Here is a 27,937-nt window from a genome sequence, read left to right as displayed (position 1 = left end):
TTGGTCTGAGCGGAGTTGGCTGATCGCTGCTGGAGTAGCAATAGGAACACAGCCGCATTTCCCCTGGGTTAGGAAAGGGAATATCAGTGCAATTCCTGCACATGATGATAATCCAGTAATCCTTGGACGTGGACATTTAGGTGAGGACACAATTGGGCCCACTTGTACTCTCAATCGGCAACCTCCGACCCCAAAGGCTTATCTATGAATAATGACGATATTGGTAAGAAGCTAGACGGCAAGTAGCACAGGTGGAATTGTGACCTGTCGGAGTCATTCCTTCAGGAGAACAGCTATTACAATCAAGTTTAAAAATCTTACACTGGCTTTCAGCAAGAAGCCAATGACGGTCTTTCATGGTTTCCAGTGCAGTGTGAGGGTATAGAATATGGCTCTGAAACCAAGAGTGCATTGAAAATTGTTCTGCCTCAAGTCTATGTATAATAAGAATAGAAGAATCAAAAATTAAAAGTTACCAGTTCCATACTTCAATTCCCCTCTGCAACCAATTTGATGGATACTGAGAACCTCCAATCCCCAATAGAGATCACATTACTTTTCTTATAAAATCCTGAAACGCTATTAATAATTGCGTGCTTTTATGCCTTACTATGTCCAATACTATTTTTGCAGCCATGGGAAACACTCAGATTTGTGAAGTGTTGGTTTAACTAAATTTTCATTGATTGCCCTTTTATGTCTTTTTTCCTAATTTATCTGTATTGACACGAGCATAGGCTCTAGATAGCACTTTGAGAGCATTTGTCAAATGTTTTAAAGTCTACCCTGTCCTAATTGGTGGTTGGATTTTATGTCAACACTTGGAAGGGTTGGAATCCTTACAATTTATAATATTTGATTTCCATTTCAGATCGAGAAAAAATTGGTGAGGGGATGAAAGTCACATAATTTCTTTACACTTAAACATCTTGCTTGCAAGAAAATTTGTTCAAAAATTCAAATAATTAATTATATATTTATACTTTACATTATTATGCGTGACCTCTATATATGTCATTTTGAGCATCATTATCTGCTACCACTTATGATGGTGACTTTACTCAAGGATTGATATTCAATCAACCCACTATGATAGAGAAGGATTACTGTGTAATGATGGACCTATTGGTCTAGCATCCATTGAGGGAAAACTCTTGGGATCCATACTTTTCAATTTTTAAAATGAATGAGCATTTAAAGCTTCACAGATCAATCCAGGGCAGCAAGAATGGATTTGTTGAAGACTAGATGTGTTGGAAAAATGTAATCATTTTTTGACTAAGTGGAGAGATGAAGACTATGCAATAAATAAAGTGTATGTAGATTTTCAGAAGGTATCCGATAAAGTTTACAAAGCATGTTAGAAAAATTCATGACCGTATGAGGAAATGTCCATTAGCCAACTTTCTATCCATGTCACAGGAAGAAACTGAACTAAATGGATAGTACTTGCATTGGACAAGTTTCGAAGTGGGTGCCATATTTGCAACTCCCCAATCCTCCTGGCACCTATCCTGTATTTAGGGAAACTTGGAAGATTATGGCAAGCCTTCTACTGTCTCCACTCAACCTGGGATGCTAGCCATTCAGACCAGTTGACTTCTTCACTCTGAGCATAACCAACCAGCCTTTTCTAGTATACCCAGCCTATTAATTTTCACCCCATCCTTTACCTCTATCATGTCAGTTTCTACTGATATTTTGTCAGCATCCTGTTCCTTAGTAAATGCCAATGCAAGGTACTTATTAAGTATTCTAGCCTTGCCCTGAGTCTATAAGCATATGTCATTCTCTTCGTCCCTAATAGACCTCTAACTTTGTCCCTAATAGGCCTCACCGCATCTTACTACCCGTCTGCTATTTGCATGGTTCCCTTTTATGTTGATTGCTATTCTGTTCTCATTTTCTCTGCCAGACGTCTTTTCCTCTTCACTTCTCTCAACTTATTGAATTTGGTCTGGTTCTCGCTTGAAGAATTCACCTGGCATGCATCATACACCCTCTTTTTTTTTTTTTGTTTTTCATCATATTCTCTATCTCCCTCATCATCCAAGGAGCGCTGCCTTTTGTTCCCTTACCTTTTGCCCTTGTTGGAATGTGCCTAGCCAATACCTGAAACATCTCTTTTAAAGATCATCCATTGTTCTATTGTATTTTTTCCTATCAATCTTTTGGTTCCATTTTACACTGGCTAGATCCCCTCTCGTCCCATTGAATTTAGCCCTCTTCCAATTTAGAAATTCTACTTTAGATTGCTCCTTGCTCTTTTCCATTACTTGTCTAAACCTTATGAGACGATGATCATTCTTATCCAAGTGTTCCCCCACAGACACTTGGTTCACCTCATTCCCCAGCACCAGATCCAGCAATTCCTCCTTCCTGGTTGGACCGAGAACATATTGGTCAAGGAAGTTCTCCTGAACACATTTCAGAAATTTCTCCCTCTCCTTACCCTTTACTGTAATATTATCCTAATCAATATTTGGGTAGTAAAGTCCCCCAGTATCATCACTTGAGATTTTGCACATCTCAATGATCTCCCTGTAGATTTGCTCATATTTTGTCGTGCGTGCTCTCTCACACTATTTGGAGGTCTATAGAATACCCCCAGTATCATAATCATACCCTTTTGCTTCTCAAGTCTAACTAAACCGATTTAGTCTTTGCCCCCTCAAAGACGTCCTCTTTCCAACACTGTCTTCCCTAATCAGTAGTGCCACCACACCTCCCTTTTTTTTTCCTTGCCTATATCTTTTCTGAGCACTTTGTATCCTTGAATATTAAGCACCCAGTCCTCTCTCCATTTTTAAGCCACTTTTTTGTTATTGCCACTATGTGGCAGGAGGCAGAGGGTGATGGTTGAGGGTTGTTTTTGCGAGTGGAAGCTTGTGACCGGTGGTGTACCGCAAGGATGGGTGCTGGGACCCTTGCTGTTTGTAGTGTACATTAATGATTTAGACGTGAATATAGGAGGTATGATAAGTAAGTTTGCAGATGAAGCAAGAATTGGTGTTGTAAATAGTGAGGAGGAAAGCCTTAGATTACAGGATGATATGGATGGGCTGGTAAGATGGGCAGAGCAGTGGCAAATGGAATTTAATCCTGAGAAGTGTGAGGTGATGCATTTTGGGAGGACTAACAAGGCAAGGGAATATACAATGGATGTTGGGACCCTAGGAAGTACAGAAGGTGAGGGGGATCTTGGTGTACTTGTCCATAGATCACGGAAGGCAGCAGCACAGGCATATAAGGTGGTTAGGAAGGCATATGGGATATTTGCCTTTATTAGCCGAGGCATAGAAGATAAGAGCAGGGAGGTTATGATGGAGCTGTATAAAATGCTAGTTAGGCCACAGTTGGAGTACTGTGTACAGTTCTGGGCACCACACTATAGGAAGGATGTGATTGCACTGGAGAGGGTGCAGATGAGATTCACCAGGATGTTGCCTGGACTGGAGCATTTCAGCTATGAAGAGAGACTTAAAAGGCTCAGGTTGTATTCCTTCGAACAGAGAAGGCTGAGGGGGGACATGATTAAGGTGTACAAAATTATGAGGGGCATTGATAGGTTCGATAGGAAGAAACTTTTTCACTTGACTGAGATGTCAATAACCAGGGGGCATAGATTTAAGGTAAGGGGCAGGAGGTTGAGGGGATTTGAGGAAAAAAAAATTTCACCCAGAGGGTGGTTGGAATCTGGAACGCACTGCCTGAAGGGGTGGTAGAGACCGGAACCCTCATCATTAAAAAAGTATTTATATGAGCACTTAAAATGCCATAGCACGCAAGGCTACGGGCCAAGTGCTGGAAAGTGGGATTAGAATAGTTAGGTGCTTGATGGCTGGCAAGGACACGATGGGATGAAGGGCCTGCTTCTGTGCTGTATGACTCTGACATTTTTGGAAATACACTGATTACGTCCGCGCTGTTCTCCCATGCACTCTTGTATTCCCCTGCTTTCTCTTTCTTTTATCCACTGCCCAAGCTGCTGGTGTCTCCAGTCAGGCACATAGGTATATAATATTATAGGCCAGCAGCAGACAGTGTTTTATAAATAGGAGGACAGCACACAAGAATGAAAAAGTAGTAAACTTGCAAAAAAAACATTGATTAGGCTGCAGTTGGAGTACTGTGCAATCTTCACCCCATTCTAAAAGTGATATTAAAAGCAGTCAGTGTAGATTCATCAGGATCCCAGGGTTGGAAAGCTGTCATTTATGAGGATAGGCTTGGGATACTGAGACTATTACTGCTGGAGCAGAGCAGGCTCAGTGAGTGGGCTTAATTTTACCAGCCCTCTGACGTCGGGGGTTGTAGTAGGGGGGCCTGGAAAATTCTTCTGGGAGAGGCCTGCCAGGACTATTTTTTCCCCCCCCAAAACATCGGGAAGGCCCTGCCGCATTTAACCGCCAATGGCAAGGCCTCGGTGCCGTTTGGGAATCTGAGGCGTGACACTGGGGAGGAATTAAATTTTTCAGGTCTGGTGTGGGGGGAAGCGATGAAAACTGTTCTGATTGGTTGTGGGGATGGTGGGAAGTGATTGAGGGTCAAAGGTGCTGAAGTTGAGGGGTGAAAGTTCATTTTTTTTGGGGTGGGGGGGAGATAGGTCATTTTATTTATTGAGAACTCTGAGGGGGTGGGAGAGAGGATTCAAAATTTAAATAAAATTTTATTTCCAATTTTAGGGAAGCAGGGCCTTTTAAAAATGTAAATTTACTTGAAACCCTTAAAATGGCGCAGGTGCCTGTGTGGTGGTGCCAGCCGCCGTTGCCGGGGACAGAGCGCCCGTTCCTCTACATCAGTGGGGGTGGGCCTTCCGTCCCCGCCATGCTAATGAGCTGCTGCGCAAAATATCATGGCTCTGCGGCGCATGTTTCGTGCATGCGTCGCGCACTTTTACTTGGTTTTGAAACCACTGGGCTGAGGTTATATGCGGTTTTGATGGTATGAAAAGAATATTTCCTTTCATTAGTAAATCAGTAACGAGAAGTTATTTAATTTTAAAAATTGGATCACTGGAGAGTGCGTGGTTCAGAGACATTTTTCTATGCAGACGGTTGTTGGAGCATGGGATAATTCGTCATGTAGTGACTGGCACAGAGATCACTATGCCTTTTAAGAGAAACAGTAAATATTTGAAGCAAGGAAAGATTCAGGGCTACAGGGAGACTAATCAGTCTTAGATTGCTGCAGCAAAGGGCCATCGCAGACGCAATCATTCAAATGACCACCTTCTGTACTGTTAAATTTTTATGGTTAAGGGTTCAATTTTGACCAGACTAAATTTAGAAATATTAGCATTGGTATTTTTCAGGCTGAACAATTAATCTAGTTTCTGAACTGCACAGCATCTTTAAAAAAAAAAGTATGACGATAGTGGGCAGCACAGTGGCGCAGTGGTTGGAACCGCAGCTTCACAGCTCCAGCGACCCGGGTTCAATTCTGGGTACTGCCTCTGTGGAGTTTGCAAGTTCTCCGTGTCTGCGTGGGTTTCCTCTCACAAGCCAAAGACTTTGCAGGTTGATGGGTAAATTGGCCATTATAAATTGACCCTAGTATAGGTAGGTGGCAGGGGAATATAGGAACATGTGAGGATGTGGTAGGAATATGGGATTAGTGTCGGATTAGTATTAATGGGTGGTTAATGGTCGGCACAGACTCGGTGGGCCGAAGGGCCTGTTTCAGTGCTGTATCTCTAAATCTAAAAAAAAATAACTACATTCGTAAATACCAAATTTTTCTTTCTATAGATTTCCTTTTTTTTTTCAGGATGATTCTGGAAAAGGAAGGCCCTCGTTCTCTCTTCAGAGGGTTGGGACCTAATCTGGTAGGCGTGGCACCCTCTAGGTAAGCGGTCAAACTACAGTTTACTTTATTTGCAGTAAACTTTATCCCGGGATGGTGTGCAAGGCACAAGCTTGGCAAGTTTGTACCTTACTCATTCTGATTGTCTAATCTTGTTGGCTAAAGTTAATTTAGTTTTTCTGCCTATTTTGGTAGCTCAGAAAATCATTTACATTTTTAAAATTTGTTTTTAAAAGCTTTGTATTTAGAGTAGCTAGCATTTTATGGAGAATGTCTACAAAATGCAAGTTCAATAACAGATGTAAAGCAGGTACCTAAGTAGTTCAAACTAATCTTGGAAGCTAGATTTCTTTCATGAAATGATATGTAAATCGCATATTCAAGTTCATTTTTGTCCTTCACAATTTTTGTTGTTGTGAGGGTTTGTGGAAGAATCTCACTTGAGTGTCATTCCTGGTAACATTTTATGTATGTCAGTCTGGTCAAAAATTGAGGTTGGCAGGAGGAGGAGAATAAAAAAGCAAAAACAAACTAAGCCCGATGGGAAAATCTTCTTGGAGAAAGAAGATAACAAGTAGAAGAAACAATGAAGGCGTCAACCTACAAATAAGTATTTTACATGCATGATTTTCCTGCTATTTTGTGCTGTTTGACAGTGCATTTACTATTTACATATTAGCATGCCTATTAAAGTTAATTATCCTTCCAGTAAACATTGGGGTAGAGTTTCTGCTTTGGGCACTGGTTAGGTCACAGTTAAACTTTCCGCTAAAATGTATTTGCAGAATTACAAATGCAAAATTTTCCATGGACCAGTACAATCGGTCAAAATAATAAAATATCATAGAAATGCTCATTATGGCACAAAGAGGACATTTGCCCCATCAAGTCCTTGCTGGTTCTCAGTCTCATTTACCCACTCTCTATCCCTGTAGCCCTGTAGGTTTATTTCCCTCTAGTGCCTGTCCAATTTCCTTTTGAAATCATTGATCACATCCACTTCCACCACCCTCATTGGCAGCACATTCCAGGTCATTACCACTCATTGAGTAACAGACGTTCTAGCTCACATCTTCCCTCCTCCACCCCACCCTGCTCCGTCATATCGCTTGCCCAAGAACTTAAATCTGTGTCCCCTCGTCTTTGTACCATCAGCTGATGGGAATAGTTTTTCCTTTTCTACTTTATCTAAACCTGTCATAATCTTGTACACCTCAAACAAAATCTCTCCTCAACTTCCTTTGCTCCAAGGAGAACAATCCCAGCTTCTCCAGCCTAATCTTGTTGCTAAATTCCCTCATCCCCGGAGCCATTCTGCTCTGCACCCTCTCAAGGACCCTCGCATCTTCCTAAAATGTGGTGACCAGAACTGGGTGCAATACTCTTGTTGTGGCCTAACCAGATCTTTATCAAGCTTCAGCCTAACTTCACTGCTTTCGTACTAAATGTGTGCCTTTAGGAAATCCAGGATCCCATATGCTTTTTTGCTAACCACTCTCTCAATGTGTCCTGCCACCTTCAAAGATCGATGCACATGAACTCCCAGGTCCCTCTGTTCCCGCACACTCTAGGAATGTACTACTTAGTATATATTGCCTCACCCTATGCCTTCTGCCAAAATGCATCACCTCACATTTCTCTGCATTAAATTCCATCTGCCACTTGTCTGCCCGTTGTGCTAGCCTATCTATGGCCTGACGGATTTGATTGGTATCATCCTTGCTGTCTGCCACACCTCCAAGTTTGGTATCATCAGCAAATGTTGAAATTTTACTCTGTATTCCAATATCCAAGTCATTTATAGATATCAAAAAAGCAGTGATCCTAGCACTGACCCTTGGGACCATTTCCCACAACTCGCTGTTTTCTGTACTTTAGCCAATTTTTTTTTATCCCAGTTGACACTGACTCTCCTAGTCTATGAATTTCAATTTTGTTAACCAGCCTTTTATGTGGTACTTCATAAAATCCATATTGACAACATCCATTGCTTTCATCAGCTTCTTTTAATTCATCAAACAATTCTGTTTGAATAGTCAAACACAATCTGCCTTTTACAAATGCATGCTGGCTAACCTTAATTAACTCAAACCTCTCCAAGCACCTGTTATTGCTTTTTTCCCTGATTTATTGTTTCTAAAACCTTACCGACCAATGACCAACTGACCGGCCTGTAGTTACTAGCAATATACACCCTTTCTTGAACAAGTTTGTCACATTTGCCACTTTCCAATCCTCTGGTATCTTTCCCATATCTAGGGAAGATTGGAAGACGATGGCAAACCATTCTGCTATCTCCACTCCCACTAGCTTTAGCAACCTTGGATGCAAACCATTTGGACCAGGTGACTTATCCAGTCTAAGCATTGCCAGCTTTTCCTACATCCTACCCTTATCAATTTTCACCCTATCCATTACTTGTACCTTCTCTGCTGCAAATGTAAAAATGTAATGGTTTACTTTATTCTTTGCATTAAATAATGTTCATTGTATTTAACAGTGGGTAATCTGGTGAAGTATTTTAATAAGTGTCTAGTCCTCCACCTGTGAGTAATCTGAATTTAAATAACAATGTGACTGAGAAAAACTATACTGAACCATTTACTAGTTTCATTTGTATACACTAATCAGTTTCTTAAATTAAATGTTTTTAATATTTTAAAAACTTCTTAAAACATTACTGTGTGCCAAGAAAATGAGCACAACTTGAAGTTCTTGATTGAACAGGTGCAATCGGTGGAAACTTATTCCCATCTATAGGTATGGCCAGTTTTGGAGGCAGGGCTGAATTTGGGGGAGAAAAATATTTTAAAGCAGCTGTCAGGCAAGTCCCCCACCTGCCAAGCATGAGGAAAATTAATTTTACCACATGAACATTGATTTTAAACTGTTGAAGAAAGAACTTGCTTGAAAAATCAACTGGAAACTTCGGCTGGAGAGAGACATTAGCATATCAACAGACAAGTACTTCAAAGGACAAAGGAGCTATTCCCTGCTCCAATTGAATCCAAAATGGACTTTTGATTACCAGATGTTGAAGTATTCCAGGTTAACTACTAAGATGGCCGAATACACACACACATATGGTCGGGCCAGTTTGGTCACATGACTGACTGAAGTGTTTTTGAATTTGAGCTCCAACAAGAAATTTGAACTGAGAAGGCTATTAGCTGCTGGAGTGAGAACACCTCTCTCCTGTCTGCTCTCATCTCGCTCTCGCCAGCTTCAGAAACCATTGAAGACATATGAACCGCAAGAGAGAAAAGTCTCCTACAGTGAACAAGGTTTAAGAAGAATACTGGGCCCCAACAAAAAGCAAGACTACCTACAATCAAGGACCCTACAGTGAGCTCAAAGCACAGTTTTAAAAAGAAAACCCTCTTCAGAGATTGCCTCAAACCTCTCCATTTTTTTTTCCTTTTTCTATCTCTATTTGCTTGTGCGTATCACATATGCATGCTAGGTTGGGCACGGTGTGTATTTGTAGGCGTTAACTGAATTATAGTTTTTAGTTTAAGTTTTAAAAAATACACTTCTTTAAACTTAAAGAAAACCTGGTGTGCTTATTTCTTTGCCTTATAATTGGAAAGCGGTGAACAAGGATTCACCAAAGGGGGAGCTCAAAACACTGTTTAAAATTAAACCCTGTTACAATAAGATCAGGTGAAGACAGTAAAAGACCCCTAGACACCTTTTCTCACCTGGTCGTAACAGAACATTAAAGATCACCGGTTAGCACCGCAGCCTCACAGCTCCAGCGACCCGGGTTCAATTCTGGGTACTGCCTGTGTGGAGTTTGCAAGTTCTCCCTGTGTCTGCGTGGGTTTCCTCCGGGTGCTCCGGTTTCCTCCCACATGTCAAAGCCTTGCTAGTTGATAGGTTAATTGGCCATTATAAATTGCCCCTAGTATAGGTAGGTGGTAGGAAATATAGGGGGGACAGGTGGGGATGTGGTAGGAATATGGGATTAGTATAGGATTAGTATAAATGGGTGGTTGATGGTCGGCACAGACTCGGTGGGCCGAAGGGCCTGTTTCAGTGCTGTATCTCTAAACTAAACTAAACATCACGGTAACTCAAAGCTTGAGTTTGAGTAGTTTTGCTGGTTTGGCTGATTTTCATGTGCTGATTTAAAAAAAAAAAAATCAGGAGCTCTTCCCCTGTCTGTCTTATAAATGAGTGTATGAAAATAGGATTGACACACATTTTTGGTCCCTTTTGACATAGTGTAAATGAAAGATGTAATCTATGAAATAAATTAATGGAAGCTAATCTATTAAATAGAATAAGGGATACCTATTTTCTTTATATCCACTTGACATTAATAGGCACAAAAAATAGCTGCTTAGTCTTATTCCGGCACTATTCAACCGAAAGTGTCACATAGAGCACTTAAACCTGTTGAAAAATTGATACAAATGTGCTTAATGGTGTTTTTTCCAAAATGTTAATAAAACTTAGCAATAGTAATCGTAAGCATATGGCTTTTGTGACTAAAAGCAATATTGAAAGGGCTAATTAAGTTGCTTTGAGTATGGCCTATCTGTTGAACCAGAACATTAGTTCATATGGATTGAAATGTTGCAAATCACTCACTTCAATAGTAATTCATTAACGCAAATGTGAATATGGAACATCTGCCAGCATTCAAAGTACACATTTCTAAAGTTTGATCGGTGTAATGTATGTATTCAAACTTTCTGCTTTGAATGGGAATTTTTGTGCAGTGATACATTTTGCTAATGTTGATTGTAGAAGGAAAATTGCCTTGACCTTTTGTGTTCTGTGGTAAATTGGGGTTAAGAATAAAGGCAGCGTGAAGCCATTTATTCAAAGTAGACAACTGAATGGTTTTAAGGCCACTTAACAAAAGCTTTAACATGTTACCAGGAGGATTTTTTTGATCAATGTGTTTTATTTTGCCACCATCTGGGAATGTATGCTCAAAGGAAACTTGGCTGGACTTTCAAAATCCATCAATTCTCACCTTTCTGTCTCAAGAACTCACTGGGTAAATGTATCATGTGGCATGTTACAGAGCTGCACTGAACCATCCAGGTCCTCCGTAGGTTTCATTTGGTATCTGTACCCAGTCAGGTGGTCTCGGGTCAGATGGTCAAACTCTACATTTTGATCTCTCCACCCAGGTTAGGAAGATTATCGGCAGGTGTTGTTTTGCCCTTAGAACTCTGGAAGTATCCCAAATTGCACACACTTTGGACCCATCACACTAGTCATTTCAAGTAAAATGCAAAATTCAGCAAGGTGCTATATGCAAAATATTAACTTATCTGTTCTGTCCACAGGTGCTGATTAACCTCAGCGATTCCAGCAGTTTCAGTTTTTAATACCGATACTATCATAGCCATTATTGAAAGACTGTCTTCCAAAGCTGCAGCCTTAATCTGGCCAGTCTTGAGAGAGTAGCACATCTGTCTAAGGGCTGGCAGCCTGGAGAATGACTTAGAAAATTAGAAGGCTAAAAATTCATCAGCTGTTAATGGAGCTTAATCTCTTTTTGGAGAGAGAAAATTGCAAGTTATCACTGTTGATATTATGGCAGGGTTTTTATAAACAGTCAGATTAATTATTTTGGTTTTGTAAATTGATTCCTGATTTTTGTAGAATTTTTTAATCTCCACTAGGATGGTGCTGGTGACAACAAATGTGGCCGTAACATTCCCTAGGCTAGGGAAGAAAAATATAGCTAGGCTTTCTGCCATTTATCCTATACAATGATCCTCTAAAGTGTGTGCACATCAGATGAAAACAGGATTGAGCTTAGTGGCATTAATAAATCATGACTATTTGGATGAGATACTGGAAAGCTGCGAAAGCTGTGGAGGGAAAAAAAAAAGTTGAGGGAAGGCAAATCAATTGTTTTCCTTGACTGGACTTCTGGCACAGGATCTTTATGGTGGCCCATTCTGTAGGGATGACAAAAGATGCTATTGTCTGCATGCGTATCTTGATTGGTTGCCTCTGACCACACAGCATCTATGTTCCTTCTAAGCTGTGCAGAAACCCGAAAGTTCTTGCGCAGACAGCTTGCAAGTTGGCTCCAGTAAATTACTGTGTGGCTGGCAAATAAATTTTAAACGAGGCATGTCCTTAAATTGCTTGCACACGCAACCTTTTTTTTTAGAAAAAAGGTTGGATGCAACATCAGATCATATAAGCTATTTCTCCCATATATTCACTTTTATGTAGCTGTTTCGCTAGTTTTTGTTTATGGAAAATAAAAATTCTGAAAAACGAAACGCTGTTTCAAAAATTAAATTTGGGTGCGCACATCTTTCACAAAAAGATAATGCCATGTAGTAAAAGGGCAGAAATTTTTACTATAGTTATATTTAAATCATTCGTAAGTTACTAGATATCAGTTTAAACTAACGTTTCACTGGTGTGATCTTACTCCCTCTTGTAGAGCAATTTACTTTGCTGCTTACTCCAGTTCTAAGGAAAAATTGAATGCTGTCCTGGAACCAGATTCTAGCCAGGTGCATATGGTTTCGGCTGGAGTGGCAGGTAAGAATAAAGAGTGCTGCTTTCCTAATATTTTTAGGAATATACTTAACAGTATTTTCAGGGAATAGTCTTGAATTACTTAGAAGTCAATTTGTAAATTTCTAAAATTGTAATATTAGGTGAATTTTAAAACTTCATGAGTCAGATGTTTTACACAGCTTTTATATGTATATAAATTGTCTTGCGGCAGTTATAAATGTATTGTCGTCCGCTGTTCTGCTCATTTCGGAATCTTTTATGAAATTGGAGACTGAAGTCGACCTGGATTTACATAAAAAAAGATTATAGCCAATGCTTAGTATTTTATTTTTAAAATCCACTTCATATAAATGCTTTCTTGTATAGAGATCATTTTGTGGTTGAACATAATTAGAAAAATCTAAGAAAATGTATTGTCTAAAGTATATTGATTATCTACTACTTGAGAATGAAAGACGAGCTGATTAAAACACGACTTCTAACTTGGCTTTGGGTACAGTGAAACCTTTTAGAAGTGATTTAATAGATTTTTCAAACTACATATCTAATGTCGGCTGAATTTTAGCAAGATTGCGAGGTGAGAAATTGGCTACTTCAGTAGACAAGGTTTTTATACACCCTTTATCTGTTTAGATTAATAGCCACTGTTACATATAATCTTAGACAATCTCCCTTGCTACTTCTCTGCAGTTTTCAATAATTTAACCTTTTTTTTCCAAAGTGTATGATCATCTATTTAACATTTAAGTCACCCAAGAGAGCTAGCTGTAATAATGTTTAAAAAGAGGCATAGTATTAGAACCAGAGCCCCATGATTATTACATTTTAAGTTCAAAATTACCATTAAGGGCTTTTAGAGAAAACCGGTATGGAATGACATTTTTAGACAAAAACGCCCTGCTTCATAAGAGAAGATTTTTTTCATAAATTTATTTTCCCTGTGTAATTCTAAGCTTTAGTATGATTACATCATATCAAGTTAAAACTAACCCTAAGAAAAGGGATAACTGCTGCTGCACTGGATGAACTTGAAATGCCTGTATGACATATTACTGTTGTGATCATGGTAGGCAAGACTACATTTTAACTGACTATTCAACAAAAGTATAGAAGCAATTTTAAAAATGATTTAACCAAAAAATTTAGCATGTGTGACAAACTAACGCTAAACACTTGCTGATTGATTTAAGGTGGCCAAATGTCAAAGTTGCGTACCCTACTCATGACTTGAAACCATCTTTCCATAGGTGCTGTGGTTCACAAACTGTACCCAACGCAATCTCTAGTTTAATAGCTTTTCCCCACATTCTCCAAAAATGCATGGTGAAAATTAAGCATTGAGATTTTCCCAACTTGCTTAATGGATACATTTTATGAAGCACTGAGTCAAATAGACCAAGAAGTTTCCAGATTTGATCCCTGGCCTGTGCTTAATTAATCACACTCAATCAGGGAAACTGTGCTGCTACAGTTGGCTTTGGTGTGCCTGGGTTAGGGTGAAAGGGTGAAAAATTCAGCTAGGGTTCCCACTCTTAATTCCCAAACAGTGAATCCTTTTGATAGACGTATGCATATATTCGGGCAGAATAATTCTCACCTGTTGTGCTGCCCCAACTCTCCCATTGTAAAATTTCATCATAACGCGCTGTCTAGTCTTCTCCCAAAAGAATGCCGACTTGGGCAAAGTACCAGGTGATGCTTGGCATCCCTGCAACTATACCCCAGCATGCATCAGTACTTCAGTATAGGAGGAATTGGGGCATAAGGGGAAAAAGAAACTGCAGAATCAGTCATGGCCTTCCATTTGGTATCCAGTTAATACATTTTGACCCTTTCACCTCTCAAAAAAAGTTGATGTATATTTCTTTAATAGCATGATGGTATAAGCTGTTGAATAAAATGATCAACAGTATTGCAAAGCTTTTAGAAAAATACAAGATACTATACAGAAAATGTTGTTTTAGCAGGATTAATGGTAGATTCATAATTCAAAGAAGAAATACAAAACTTTCTCGTGTGAAATAAACTAGTAATGCATGGATATGGTGTCATTTTCTGTTTGTTTTGTCGGCCTAAAATTGTTTGTTAACCACATCAGAGAAATATCTTGAAACCAAAAATTGTGCTCAAACTTTCATGGTGGAGATCAGTCTCAGTGGATTCCTTGAGGTATGAGGATCTGCCTTCAGGTTGGATGGCCAGTGTTCCCTTTAATCTCACTGGTTAGTTGATATTTTCACACATAACTTGCATTGCAACACAATTATTTTTATTTTGAAGAAATTGTGAGGGACAGCTAAAAATAATGTAAATGAAAAAAAATTAGATTTTTTTTTTTAGCATTCTCAATTGTTATCTGGGGTAGTAGCCCAGAAGTCCAAGTGACCAAGTATGAAAGTTGCTAGAGAAGGTTTGTTTCATAATTTGTGGGTGGTTTAGAAAAGTTGCTGAAAAAGAAAGGTAATGAGATGTTTTTGCAATAAAATTTTCAGATAGAAAATGCTAACCTTGTCATTTGTTGGGAATTTGAGATCTTATAAATGACATTTTTTTTCTATATTTGTGCACAGGTTACTGTAATTTTTTGATTATAGCTTAAAATGAAGTACCTTCGTTATCAGCAGTATGTCTGCCTAACCAGTATGCGACTAGTGTGCATGTTTGAGATTGTAGCAATTCAACTTCCACTTGAATAAAAAAAGTTACGGAATTAACTAACTGATCTTTCAATGCAACAGCATTTTGATTCATACATTCCAGGAAGTTAGCAATTAAAAGTAAAGAATTAAACTTGAAGGTTTTTTCCTGGGGAAAATAAATCTAAAATTAGAAGTATAAAACATGGTTCAAGAACATGATTTGGTTCCGGATGTCAACTGATTACTGCAATGCAAGGAAGCACCTTTTATTCTTATCAAGTACACATAATTGGGTCTGATGTGGTGAATAAGAGGAGCTAACTATTCTTGATATCAACATACGAACTAGGAGCAGGACTAGGCCCTTCGAGCCTGCTCTGCCATTCAATAAGTTCATGGCTGAACTGATTACTCCACATTTCCACACCCCCCCCGCTTATCAAGAATCTATCTACCTCTGCCTTAAAAATGTTCAAAGACTCTGCTTCCGCCGCCTTTTGAGGAAGAGAATTCCAAAGACTCACGACCCTCAGAGAAAAAAAATTTCTCCTCCTCGCTGTCTTAAATGGGCGACCCCTTATTGTTAAACAGTGACGTGGTTCTAGATTCTTCCACAAGGAGAAACATCCTTTCCACATCCACCCTGTCAAGACCCCTCTGGATCTTGTGTTTCAATCAAGTTGCCTCTTACTCTTCTAAATTCCAGCAGATACAAGCTTCACCTGTCCAACCTTTCCTCATAAGACAACCTGCTCATTCCAGGTATTTGTCTAGTAAATCTTCTCTGAACTGCATCCAAAGCATTTACATCCTTAAATAAGGAGACCAGTACTGTACACAGTACTCCAGATGTGGTCTCACCAATGTCCTGTATAACTGAAGCATAACCTCCCTACTTTTGTATTCAATTCCCCTCACAATAAATAGTCACACTCTATTAGCTTTCTTAATTACTTGTTGAACGTGTATACTAACCTTCTTGCGATTCAGCTCCCACCCATGTCCACTTTTCTAACTTTCTGTACCACAGTTGCTGACTTGAGCTAAGGCATAGTTCCAGACCATTGGTGTCTTACACAAGCACTTAGTCTTGTATGAGCATAAACAGAGAGCAACAGAAGACTATTTATTTGCAGGGGTATCATGCTGCAGGCCTGTCATCGTCAACATCTGTCTGAGCACTTTACAGCAGGGGCCACTGGACTGCACTGAAGTGAGAACCTAGGCTGATCTTTTTTCCCCTCCCCCCCACCCCCAGTCTAGGGACACTGAGAAAATTGTAACATTACATATTGTGCCTTGGATTAGATCATCTAACTCGCACTAAATTAAGGATCAAACCAACCACATTTTTTAAAATGTGGGTGTCACTGGCGAGGCCAGTATTTCTTGCCCATCACTAATTATCTTTAAACCACTACAATCCATGTAGGGATGGGAAGTTCCAGAATTTTGGCCCAGCAGCGATGTATTTCCAAGTGAGGATGGTGTGTAACTTGGGGAACCTGGAGGTGGTGGTGGTCCCATATGTTTGGTGCCCTTGTTAGTCAAATGGTAGAGGTCATGGGTTTGGGAAGAGCTGTTGAAGTCTTGACTAGTTACTGCCATGCATCTTGCAGATGAGACATACTGCAGCCACAATGCACCTACGGTGGAGGGAGTGAATGTTTAAGGTAGTGGATGGGGTGCTGATCAGGTGCGTTGCTTTTCTCTGAACGGTGTCAAGCTGCTTGATTTTGTTGATGGAGCTGCATTCATCTGGGCGAGTGGAGAGTATTCCATCACACTCCTGACTTGTGCCTTGTTGATGGTGGAAAGGCTTTGGGGAGTCGGAAGGTAAGTCGCTCACTGTAGACTACCCAGCCTCTGACCTGCTCTTCCAGCCACAGTATTTATATGGTTAGTCCAGTTAAGTTTCTGGCCAATGCTGAACCCAGGATGTTAATGACATGGTTAATGATGTTGATTGTCAAGGAGTGGTTGTCAGAGTTCTTGTTGGCAATAGTCATTGCCTACCACTTTTGTAACTCAAATGTTACATGCCACTTATCAGCCAAAGCCTGAATGTTGTCAGGTAAGCACAGACTGCTTCATTGTATGAGGAGTTGTGAATGGTACTGAACAGTGTGCAATCATCAGCAGACATCCCCACTTCTGACCTTATGATGGAGGGACAGTCAATAATGAAGCAGCTGAAGATGGTGGGCCTAAGACATGACCCTGAGAAGCTCGTGGGACTGAGATGATTGACCTCCAAGAACCACAATCAACTCTTTTGTGATAGGTAGGGCTCTAGCCAGTGGAGAGTTTTCCCCTGATCCCTAATGACTGTAATTTTACTTGGACTCCTTGATGCCACACTCTGTTAAATGCTGCCTTGTTGTCAAGGGCAGTAACTCACCTCATGATGGTGCATTGGACTCAACAACTGACAGACATGTTGATTTTTTGTCATGAGCCCGCCACACAAACAGTGCCCTTATTATCATGTTTTGTTTTCATGCTTTCATTATGGAGGATGCATGAAGTAATGGTGACATTAACTTTTAAAGAAAATATTTAACAGAATTCAATTCTTTTACTGGGGAGAGAAGATCAAGTATACTGAATTCTCTGAATAAATAGAAGGAAAAATATTTAAAAATCTTTCATGTTTTGTTTCAAATACTTTTGTTTAAAAGTAGTCTGTGCTCGGTAAAATAGTTAGTATAGTGAAACGTCCCAAAGCGTTTCAGAGACGCAAAGTAGATGCTGGGTAGTTTGGTAAGTGATATCTGGTATGGTCAATGAAGTAGGTTTTGAAGGTCTGAAAGGAGAAGGAATCTGAGGGATTTCGGGAGGTACTTCCAGAATGCATAACAAAGACCTCTCTAGACTGTGCCACTGAAGTTAGAATAGGGAAGGAGGGCAATGCAAAAGAGACCAGACAAATATAGGACATGGTTGGCACCGAATGCTGGCAGAAACAATAAACAGACATGCAGGCCTTGGAGGCAGTCTATTTCACATTGCTTTTAAACATTTTAATGACACCACACATGTAGTATGATCCCATTGTTCAAATTTTGCTTCAGAAGTAAGTGAATACATACCAAATTTATGGCCTTAGGACATACATACAAAGGGCTTGTGTGTGGGCTCAAAATTTGGTCTGTTTTCTTCTTTTACATTTTCTCCAGACTGAATTTTGGACTCTTAATAGATTCCACTAATTGGCTCAATATTTTGCGTAACTTTGTCCTAAAATGACAAGAAAAGAGCATTTAGGATAGATCTTTTCAATTGGATATGGTGATGAGGTCTAATTGCATGCATTAGTCACCACATAGCAACTTTGCTTCAGAGCAGTAGAAACTGAAGCTTTTTTTCATAAATGTGTTTATTCCTCTTGGAAATCACAGAATAAACTGATATTTCTGTCAGTGCATTCCCTGATTGAACAGCATACTGAGGCTCAAACATAAATAGTCACTTTGCCACTGATGCTCGTAGAATTATAGCTCAACAAGAGTCAAAGGAGGAGAAAATTCAAAAGGACATATTTTAAGTGCTAACAAATGCATTTTGATTATTCTTTATCCTTCTACAATTATATATCTATGCTGCTTGAATAGCCACTATTAGATGTGATTGAGCAGCCCAGAGTAGACCAGTTGCTCGTCGTTTTCTCCCTGACTACATGAAAGCTCGGGGATTAAGAGGAGTTGCAGTGGACAGTCTGCATCTTATGATCGTTGAAAACTCTTGAATTGAACACTCTATCATTGCCAATTTTAGTGAACTAGTTGGTTCAAATACAAAACCGATTTCGTCATTTATTTACAATTCCTGTCTTAAAATTCATGCAATTTGTCCCTTTGGCACCTAAAACAAGACCATATTTATTATACTCATATTAGCATAAAGCATACTGATGAAAAACAACATGGCCATTATATGTATCTTGTATAATAGATTATTCCCTTGAATAAAAATTATTGTGGCTTTTAATGTGAGCATTATTGTAGTAGTTGTTTTGTTTGTCATGTGCCTTTCTTTGTTTTAGGAGGGTAACTGCTAACCCGTGGAACTTGCGTTGGGTTCTTGGTAGGAAAAGGATAGACTCCCCAGAAAAATGCCTAAAACTGACATCTCTGCATTACCTTCACGGTTCTGATTATCTGCCAATATAATGGCAGGAAATTGGGAGAACTTCTGCAAAAATTCAGTCCCCAAGTATTTTTTGACCAAGAAATACAAGGGTGTAGAAGAGTAGTTATTGTGTTGTATTTTTATCTTTATTTAAATGTGTTTGTGTAAAATCAGTGATTCTGTTTTCATTCCAATACCTTTACTGTAAAGTTGAAATGAAATAGGTTTGTCTTGCATGAAGAGATGCATTGAAGTAGTTCCTTTGCTCATTACTGTTTAATACATCCTATACTGCTCGGTGGTGCCACTCACACATGTAACACAGGTGAGGAAGAACATACTCCCAAGATTATAAAAGCTTTGGCGATCCCCCTAGATTTCTTTAATGGTTATTTGTTATACTCTTCTAGAAATAATGAAATCTCTTAAGGCCCCTGATGTTGTAAACATTGTTTTATTGATTTCACTGTGCATATTTGCTGCATTCTAACTGTAAGACAAGGTTAGCATTTTTACCTGTTTCAAAGTATTATCAACAAATGACATTCTGTTCTTTTTGATAGTGTAGTACTGATGGTGCTGATTTTGTAAGTGTTCCATTAATGGTATTTTGTGGTTCTAATGACCTTGCTCTGCTGCAAATAGCAAAAATTCAGTACTCCAATGTTTAAGTATAAGCTTTTTCATTATCATCTTTTGGCCCTGTTTTTAATTCACAGTCGTTCAAGAGTGGGGGGAAAACTCAACTTGAACGAGACTTGCAATTAATTATTTGAGTTCTACCAAAAGGTACAGTATTGCAAGTTCATCTGATAAGGTCACTGCTTGTTGTTGTGATACAGAAAGCCTGTGTCTATTTTAGGCATATACTGTACATTTCTCCCAAGAAAAGAGTGAAATCCTGTCATCCCATGCTACACATCAGGTCACTTCCTCTCGTCAGTGTAAGCAGACATAACGACTAGCTTTAACCCTGTGAGTACTGAACTGAGCACCGATTGCAGCCTATAGTGTAATGTGTGTCTGTAGTATTTAATAGTATAAGTTATGTTATTCTAGGTTCCAAATACTGTTTGTCATAAAAAAAAAATGCACTACATACCTTTTTGATGTCTTGTCTATATGTTAATTACATTGCACCTAGCCACTGTTTACAACATTCAATTCATGAGTTTTCAAAATCAGAGATAGGTGGTGAAGGTCATCTTTCACTAGCTACTTGATTGTCTTGGGAAATTCAGTTGAAACCAGTTCTAGCAGTCTCATTATAAACCCACTTGATCGCTAATGTCATTTTAGGGAAGGAAACCCACCACCCTTACTCGGTCTGGCCTGCATGTGACCACAGCCCCTCACCAACATGGTTAACTCCATTAATTGCCCTCTGAAGTGGCCTAGCAAGCCACTCCATTAAATCAGTGAGCTACAAAGGATATCAGCTTTAACACGCGGACTGCAGCGGTTCAAAAAGGTCTCAAGGGCAGCTAGGGATGGGCAATGCATTTTGGCCTTGCCAGTCACGCCTGTTTTAGAAAAGGATGATTGTCCATGTTATAAAACTACCTTTTATTGATGAGACAAAATCAAAACACTGCAGATGCTGGAAATCTGGAATAAAAGCTGAAAATACTCAGCAGGTCTGGCAGCATCTGTGGAGGGAGAAGCAGAGCATTTCAGGCCTGCATCTTTTCATCAGAACTCATTCTGATGCAAGGTTGCAGACCTGAAACCATTCTGTTTCTCTGCACAGATGCCAGACCTGCTCTTATTGATGAGTCTCTTGTGAACATTTAGATGGAACATGTGAAGCATGTTAATAATGTAGTGCAACACCCTTCCTTGCAACCCTTTGTGCCAGACATTCTTTCTTGTACCAATCACAAAGAACAAAAGGTGGATCCACGTGGCCTAACTACCAGGTGGAATGTCTTGAGGTGCATGTAATTCTTGTAAAAACCCTAAGCTACTATCTCCAGTTTGTTCCACACCCCCACCATCATGAGCATATCTCTGAGCACATTTACCAAGCACTAAAATTCGTAACAGTAGTGTAACGCTTCCCAGCTGAAAAATGTTAGCCGTAGCCAAATCAGTATGGGGGTGCGGTAAGGTGTAGAATTAAAACTAACGCTACTTATACTCAAATGAAGTTGGGAGTTCAAGTCACAGAACTGACTGGCATCTATGCCGAGCTGCTCTACAGTAAATTCAGGAGGCAGTTGGGCTGCCTTGTCTTGTACAGTTTAAAATGAAGACTTCTTGGATATTTGTTTATAATTGGAGTTTATGTATTTATGTAAAGTAACACTTTGCAGTGTTTTTTTAGTAAATTAGTAAAATTTAGTAAATTTTTAAAATCAAGATTTTAAGTTAATTTCTCAAAAGCATTGTAGAGTACCTTGTAGGTTTGTTGTTTTGAAGGCTGTTTTATAGGTCAATATTTTCTTTTGAAGTTGAGCATAGTTTGTGGATTGTATAGGCGTAGCTATTGCTAATAATTATAGCAGAATATGTCTACCTCATCCTCACTTGAGGTGCTTTTTAATTTTCACTCATTTTCATGAGTGACTAGCACAGCTGTGCTATGTGTCAGGCACGAGCAAATATTCCCACCCCACCCCCAACCCCCCAAAAACTCCTAACTCCCTATTTTTTCCCTCCATTCCAGAGGATGTTGACTCATCCTGGTTCCGCAGATGTCAACAGTCCTATGCTACCTTGCCCAATTAGGCGTTCATCAGTGTGAGCATGTGCAATGAGGGTCAGTAGGTTATTTTACCATGCGTGGGCACTGAGTTGAACCTGTTTTTATCTTCACCCAACATACATGCAGCGCTCAGTTTCTATCAGGATTAGTGGCAAGAACATTAACTTATTTTAACCTGGGGAAACTTAGTTCAGTTGATTGCCATTCTAGCAGAGATCAACTAGCATGGCACAAACTGGGAGCTGCCTTGTTCGCAATAGTTCAGTACCACAAAGGTTGGTGCCTTTATCTATTGAGCCATCAGAGGAGCTCACCAAAAGTCGTCTTTTTAAAATAAAATTTAAAATCAAAAATCAATGCAAGTTCTCAAAGTTGCCAGCTTAATACTTGTTACCTCTAGCTATGTTCAGAGAGCATTTTTTTCTCATTTAATGTATAAAGTGAATGATGGAAGTCTCTGGGATCGGCATTTGTTAATTTAAGAAAAATATTAGTTATTACAATTTTTTTTCCCATCTCTGGGGAAATTTGTTCTGATCACCATTTGCAGTGATATCATAAATACATTCAGAAAGAATTTACTTTTCAATCTTGCTATGGCCAAAAAAATTCCTCCTCCCACTTTTTTTTTTCTTCCAACCCCTCATACATGACTAGTATTTCTATTCTGGAAGAAGAGTCAAATTTACTTAAAGAGCAGACACATTTCCATTTCACAATGTCAATCACACCTGATTTGTTAAAATAAACTGAGGGAATTTGCAAGTTTGAATTTGCTGATATTTTTGCCACTGTTTAGTTTATATGTAGCAGATATTAAACTGTGGATTTACTTGAGCAGATCATTAAAAGCAGCTCTTGAGTTCAATGTTCATAGTCCTGGTTTTGAGTATCTGTTATTTCTTCCCAGGCTTTACTGCTATTACGGCCACCAATCCCATCTGGCTAATAAAGACACGCTTGCAACTGGAAGCACGGTAAATAAGTCCTTGTTTTTCTTTCTTATATAATATAGTACTTTTTAATATTTATGGGGAAGGAAAAAAATCAAACTTATCAAACTACATATATTTTCATGCAAGCTAATGTTCAACTCTTTGAAAAAGGAACACAAGTGCTGGAAATAACTTCCATGGACAAGATTTTTTAATGGGTCCCTTCATCCTGTGTTTTGATTTGCCATATTCAATATGCAACTTGGTAAATTACCTAAGCCTTTGTACTTGGTGTTTTTGTTTTAATTACAGTGCATTCCAGCAATGCCTCGCTATCCTGTATGACATGATTAGCATTAATATGAAAGTCCTTTATACCAGGATTGAAATTAATGCTACTGCAGGACTGGATCTAGATATTAAAGATATCAAGGGATATGGGGATAGTGCAGGAAAATGGCGTTGAGGTAGAAGATCATCCATGATCTAGTTGAATAGCGGAGCAGGTTCGAGGGGCCGAATGGCCTACTCCTCCGAAATTCCTATGACCTAGATGCAATCTTTTTGGGCATCATAGTAGCCCAGTATTTACGTCCAATTTCCAGTGGAATGTGTTCGCTCAAATATATTTTTATTAAAATACCCTATTGTTTCAGATGTAATGTGATTAAACCAGGAGAGAGCAAACCATTATAGCAAAAGCATAGGTTAGGGTATGTGCCCCAAATAAGCATTCTTTATACAAACAAAGTAAAAGGAACAAATTGAATGAGTTGCTACAAATTCAACTTTGAGGTTATGACATGGTTGCCATTCCTGAATTGGGACTGGGAACTAAATATATCAGTTTATAAGGTCTATGGGAAAGATGGGGAAAATGGTTGACAGGAAGGAATAGCCTTACTGATTAAATCACTTCAATGATAAGAGTGGGTATATTGAGAGGTAAGCAGGCAGTGGAGACTTTAAGGGTAGAATTAAGAAATAGAAAAGACATTTACTACCTTCTGACATGTGCTCATCTGCTTACCCCAATCCATATGTAAAAGTTACAACCCCCCATTAAAACAACTCTGCCTTTGCTACATGTTTGCCTAATCTTTGCATTTATGAAATGTACCACATCACAGCTGCTGCCATGGGGCCTATACACAACACCTACCAAAGCCATAAATCCTTGTGTCTGGGATCGTTTTCTGCAACATTATGCCCTAGAGCCAACAAGGCGGCTTGCAATATTACATTTGCTAATGATTTAATGACCCATATTTAATTTAGCGGCCTACTGGTACTTGAATATTTATCTAATAGTGATTTTGTGATATGGTCGAGTTCAACAGAGTGTTTGAAAGGTACTAAGGTGAGGCTGACTTCAATGGGAAGAGAGAGAGACTGACCACAGGAAAATGGGAAAATTTGTTCATGGTTAACAGTCAGGATAAGTGGGAGGTGCTCAAAAAAGAATTTTGGTGTGATAATAGAACCTGTTTATACCCCTAAGGGAAAAGAGCTCTGATATCGGGAAAAGACAGTCATGGACAACTAAAGAGGAAAAAAAACATAGACCCTGGCAACTGGGAAAGATGCAAATAACTGCAAAGGGTGTCAAAACAGACAGTAAGAGCTACAAAAAGGAAGAATGAAAAGAAATTTGTAAAGGGGTATCAAAACAACGCGGGCCCCTTGTTAACTGGCATGGGTGATATTGTGAATGGAAAGGAAATTGCAGACATGCTGAATAATTACTTTGCATCAGTACTTGCAACAGAAGAGGTCAGCATGTCAGGCGCCCCAAACAAATTTAAAATAAAAACAAAGTGCTGGAAATACTCAGCAGGCGGCGCAGTGGTTAGCGCCGCAGCCTCACAGCTCCAGCAACCCGGGTTCAGTTCTAGGTCCTGCCTGTGTGGAGTTTGCAAGTTCTCCCTGTGACCGCGTGGGTTTCTGCAGGGTGCTCCGGTTTCCTCCCACAACCAAAGACTTGCAGGTTGATGGGTAAACAGGCCATTGTAAATTGCCCATAGTGTAGTTAGGAAAATGGTAGGGAATATGGGATTAATGTAGGATTAGTATAAATGGGTGGTTGTTGGTCGGCACAGACTCGGTGGGCCGAAGGGCCTGTTTCAGTGCTGTATCTCTAAATAAATAAATAAGGTCTGGCAGCATCTATGGAGAGAGAAGCAGAGTTAACATTTTAGCTCTGTGACCTTTCATCAGAACTGGCAAAAGTTAGAAATGTAAAAGGTTTTAAGCAAGTGAAAAGGGGTGGAGGAGGAAGACAAAAGGAAAGGTCAGAAGGCAGGAGAGATTAAATGACAAAGATGTCATGGAACAAAGACAAAGGACGTGCTAATGGTTGTAGTGAAAGACAAAGCATTAGTCCAGAGAGAGTGTTAATGGCAGAATAATAAACAGCTGTATCCAAAAGCACAAACATGGAAAACCAAGTTTAGGGCAGGCACATGGTTAAAAAATAAAATAAATTAAAAAAGGCTATTCATGCTCCTGAAATTGTTAAACTCAATGTAGAGTCCGGAAGGTTATAGAGTGCCTAATCGGAAGATGAGGTGCTGTTCCTCGAGCTTGCATTGATATTCACGGGAACATTGCAGCAGTCCAAGGACAGAAATGTGGGCATGAGAGCAGGGTGGTGAATTGAAATGGCAACCGACTGGAAGCTCGGGGTCATGCTTGCGGACTGAGCGGAGGTGTTCCGCAAAGCGGTCACCAAATCTGCGTTTGGCCTTCCCAATGTAGAGGAGACCGTATTGTGAGCAGCAAATGCAGTATACCAAATTGAAAGAACAACAAGTAAATCGCTGCTTCACCTGGAAGGAGTGTTTGGGACCTTGGATGGTGAGGAGAGAGGAGGTAAGAGGGCAGGCATTACATCTCTTGTGATTGCATGGGAAGGGGACGAGGTGCCGGGGCTAATGGAGAGGTGGACCAGGGTGTCACGGAAGGAACGATCCCTTCGGAATGTTGACAGGATGGGGAGGGGAAGATGTGTTTGGTGGTGACATCATGCTGGAGGTGGCAGAAATGGCAGAGGATGATCCATTTGGATGTGGAGGCTGTTTCAGTGGAAAGTGAGGACAAGGGGAACCCTGTTACGATTCTGGGAGGGGAAGGGGTGAGGGTAAAAGTGTGGGAAACTGATTTAATATTGAGTCAGGGTCAAGGGCTTGCCCAAATTAACGTAAGCAAAATAACAGTAATGAAGAAAATAATGGCACAAAAGGGTGACCAATCCACAGAACCAGATGGTTTGCATCTCTGGGTTTTAAAGAAAGTAGTGAGCACAGTGGAGATGTCCTAACTATAATCTTCCCGAGTTCTCGTGACTCCTAATCTGTTCCTTTAGATTGGAAAATTGCACATCTCACTCTGCTGTTTAAGAAAGGTGAGAGGGAAAACAGGGAATTGTATACTAGTTAGCCTAACATTTGTTGGGAAATTGCTAGAGTCTGTAGTTAAGGATAGGGTGACTGAAAATCTTGGTAAATTTTTAGCAGATCAGAGAGAGCCAGCATGGATTTTTAAAGGGTAGGTCATGCCTGACAAATCTGATTGAATGTTTTGAAGTGGTAACTAAACTGGTGGACAGGGGAATGTCTCTGGATGCCATTTATGTAGACTTCCAGAAGGCATTTGATTAAAGGCGCTCATAAGTGACTGTTGGCTGCAGTTGAAGTTTATGGAATTGAAGGCAAATCAGCGACCTCATGAGGAATTTGGCTCAGCAGCAAGAGACAGAGTAGGCAATAATGGGCAGGTACTCTAATTGGCAGATGTGATGAATGGTTTCCCGTAAGGATGTCTGTGTTGGGGCCTCAACTATTCGCTGTTTTCATTAATGACGTAGATGATGGGATAGAAAGCACATATCCATATTTGTCAATGACTCAAAGATAAGCAGTATTGTAAGCAATCTAGATGGAAGCGTAACATCCAGAGACATTGATGAAGTAAAGGAATGGGCAAAACTGTGGCAAATGGATTTCATTGTAGGCAAATGGAAGGTCATCTGCTTTTGGACCTAAAAAGGATAGAACAAGGTATTTCTAAAAGCTAGAAACAGTGTAGGTCCAAAAAGACTTGGGGATCCAGATACAAGATTGTTAAAATGTTATGAACAGGTGCAGAAAATAACCAAAAATGCTGATGGAATGCTGACCTCCATACCTAGAGGACTAAAATACAAGGGAGTGGCAGTTATGCTACAGTTAATGAAAACCTTAGTGAGACTACAGCTGGAGTACTGTGAGTAGCCTTGGTGACCATATCTTGAGAAAGATATATTGCCATCACAACATATCACAGCATAGATTTACCAGAATGATACCTGGACTCCAAAAGTTAAATTATGAGGGGGATTACACAAGCTATGGTTATATTCCTTTGAATTTAGAAGGTTAAGGGATGATTTTATCAAAGTTTTCAATATATTAAGGGGAACAGATAGGGTGGATAGAAATTATTTCTGCCAGAGTCTAGGACTAGGGGGCAAAGTCTAAAAGTTACAGCCAGACCTTTTCAGGAGTGAAATTAGGAAACACTTCTACACACAGTGGTAGAAGTTTGGAACTCTTCCACAAACGGCAATTAATGCTAGATCAGTTGTTATACTTTTTTTAGCCAATCTCAGTTTTAAATATATCAGTCATTAAAGGATATGTGACAAAGGTATATGGTGTTAGCTCACAGATTGGCCATGGTTTCATTAAATGACAGGCTCGAGGGGCTAAATGACCTACTCCTGTTCCTATGTTCTTATCAATCCAGACTGTATAGGGCAACTCCAGCATCCATTTTTGGAACCTGAATTCCCTTTTGTGTGAATTCACACACCCATTTTGGTACAACTCCAGACTCAAACACATTACCTCCAGCTCCATTTTTTTTCTTCACTCATCCTTCTCCCCTGTCACCTGGCTATGACATCTTGCTTTCTTCCCTTGAGTATTTTGCCCCTTCCCCCCAATTCCATTTTTTACCCAAACCCATTACTATACTCTTTTTTTTTTTTTCCTACTCCCCTGCCATCATCCTAGGCTTGAATCCCTTTTGAATATGCCCAAGATTGCCGTTTGTACCCTTCTAGGCATTTTCTGAAGAGCTCTTCAAGCCACTTCTCATTGCCGCTTTATGCATAGTAACCCTGAAAGTCCCATTCTTCTCTTTCCTGCTGACCTTCCTGCCCAGTACACCAC

At 39.7% G+C, this 27,937-nt stretch overlaps 1 protein-coding gene across 3 annotated transcripts in view; it reads left to right on the top strand.

The window, feature by feature from the left end:
• The window catches only part of slc25a36a (solute carrier family 25 member 36a), a 65,021-nt gene that overhangs the window by 25,858 nt on the left and 11,226 nt on the right, over positions 1–27,937 (top strand). For all 3 annotated transcript variants that reach the window (XM_068042115.1, XM_068042114.1, XM_068042113.1), the window contains exons 3-5: positions 5,770–5,847; positions 12,233–12,333; positions 22,700–22,766. In XM_068042115.1, coding sequence (XP_067898216.1) covers positions 5,770–5,847; positions 12,233–12,333; positions 22,700–22,766 — 246 coding nt within the window. The remainder of the gene's footprint in view (positions 1–5,769; positions 5,848–12,232; positions 12,334–22,699; positions 22,767–27,937) is intronic.

This window comes from Heterodontus francisci, chromosome 11 (assembly GCF_036365525.1).
Source record: "Heterodontus francisci isolate sHetFra1 chromosome 11, sHetFra1.hap1, whole genome shotgun sequence".
In the NCBI taxonomy this organism is placed as follows: domain Eukaryota; kingdom Metazoa; phylum Chordata; class Chondrichthyes; order Heterodontiformes; family Heterodontidae; genus Heterodontus; species Heterodontus francisci.
Note: the sequence above shows the minus strand (reverse complement) of the source record. Positions and strands in the feature narration are given on the sequence as shown.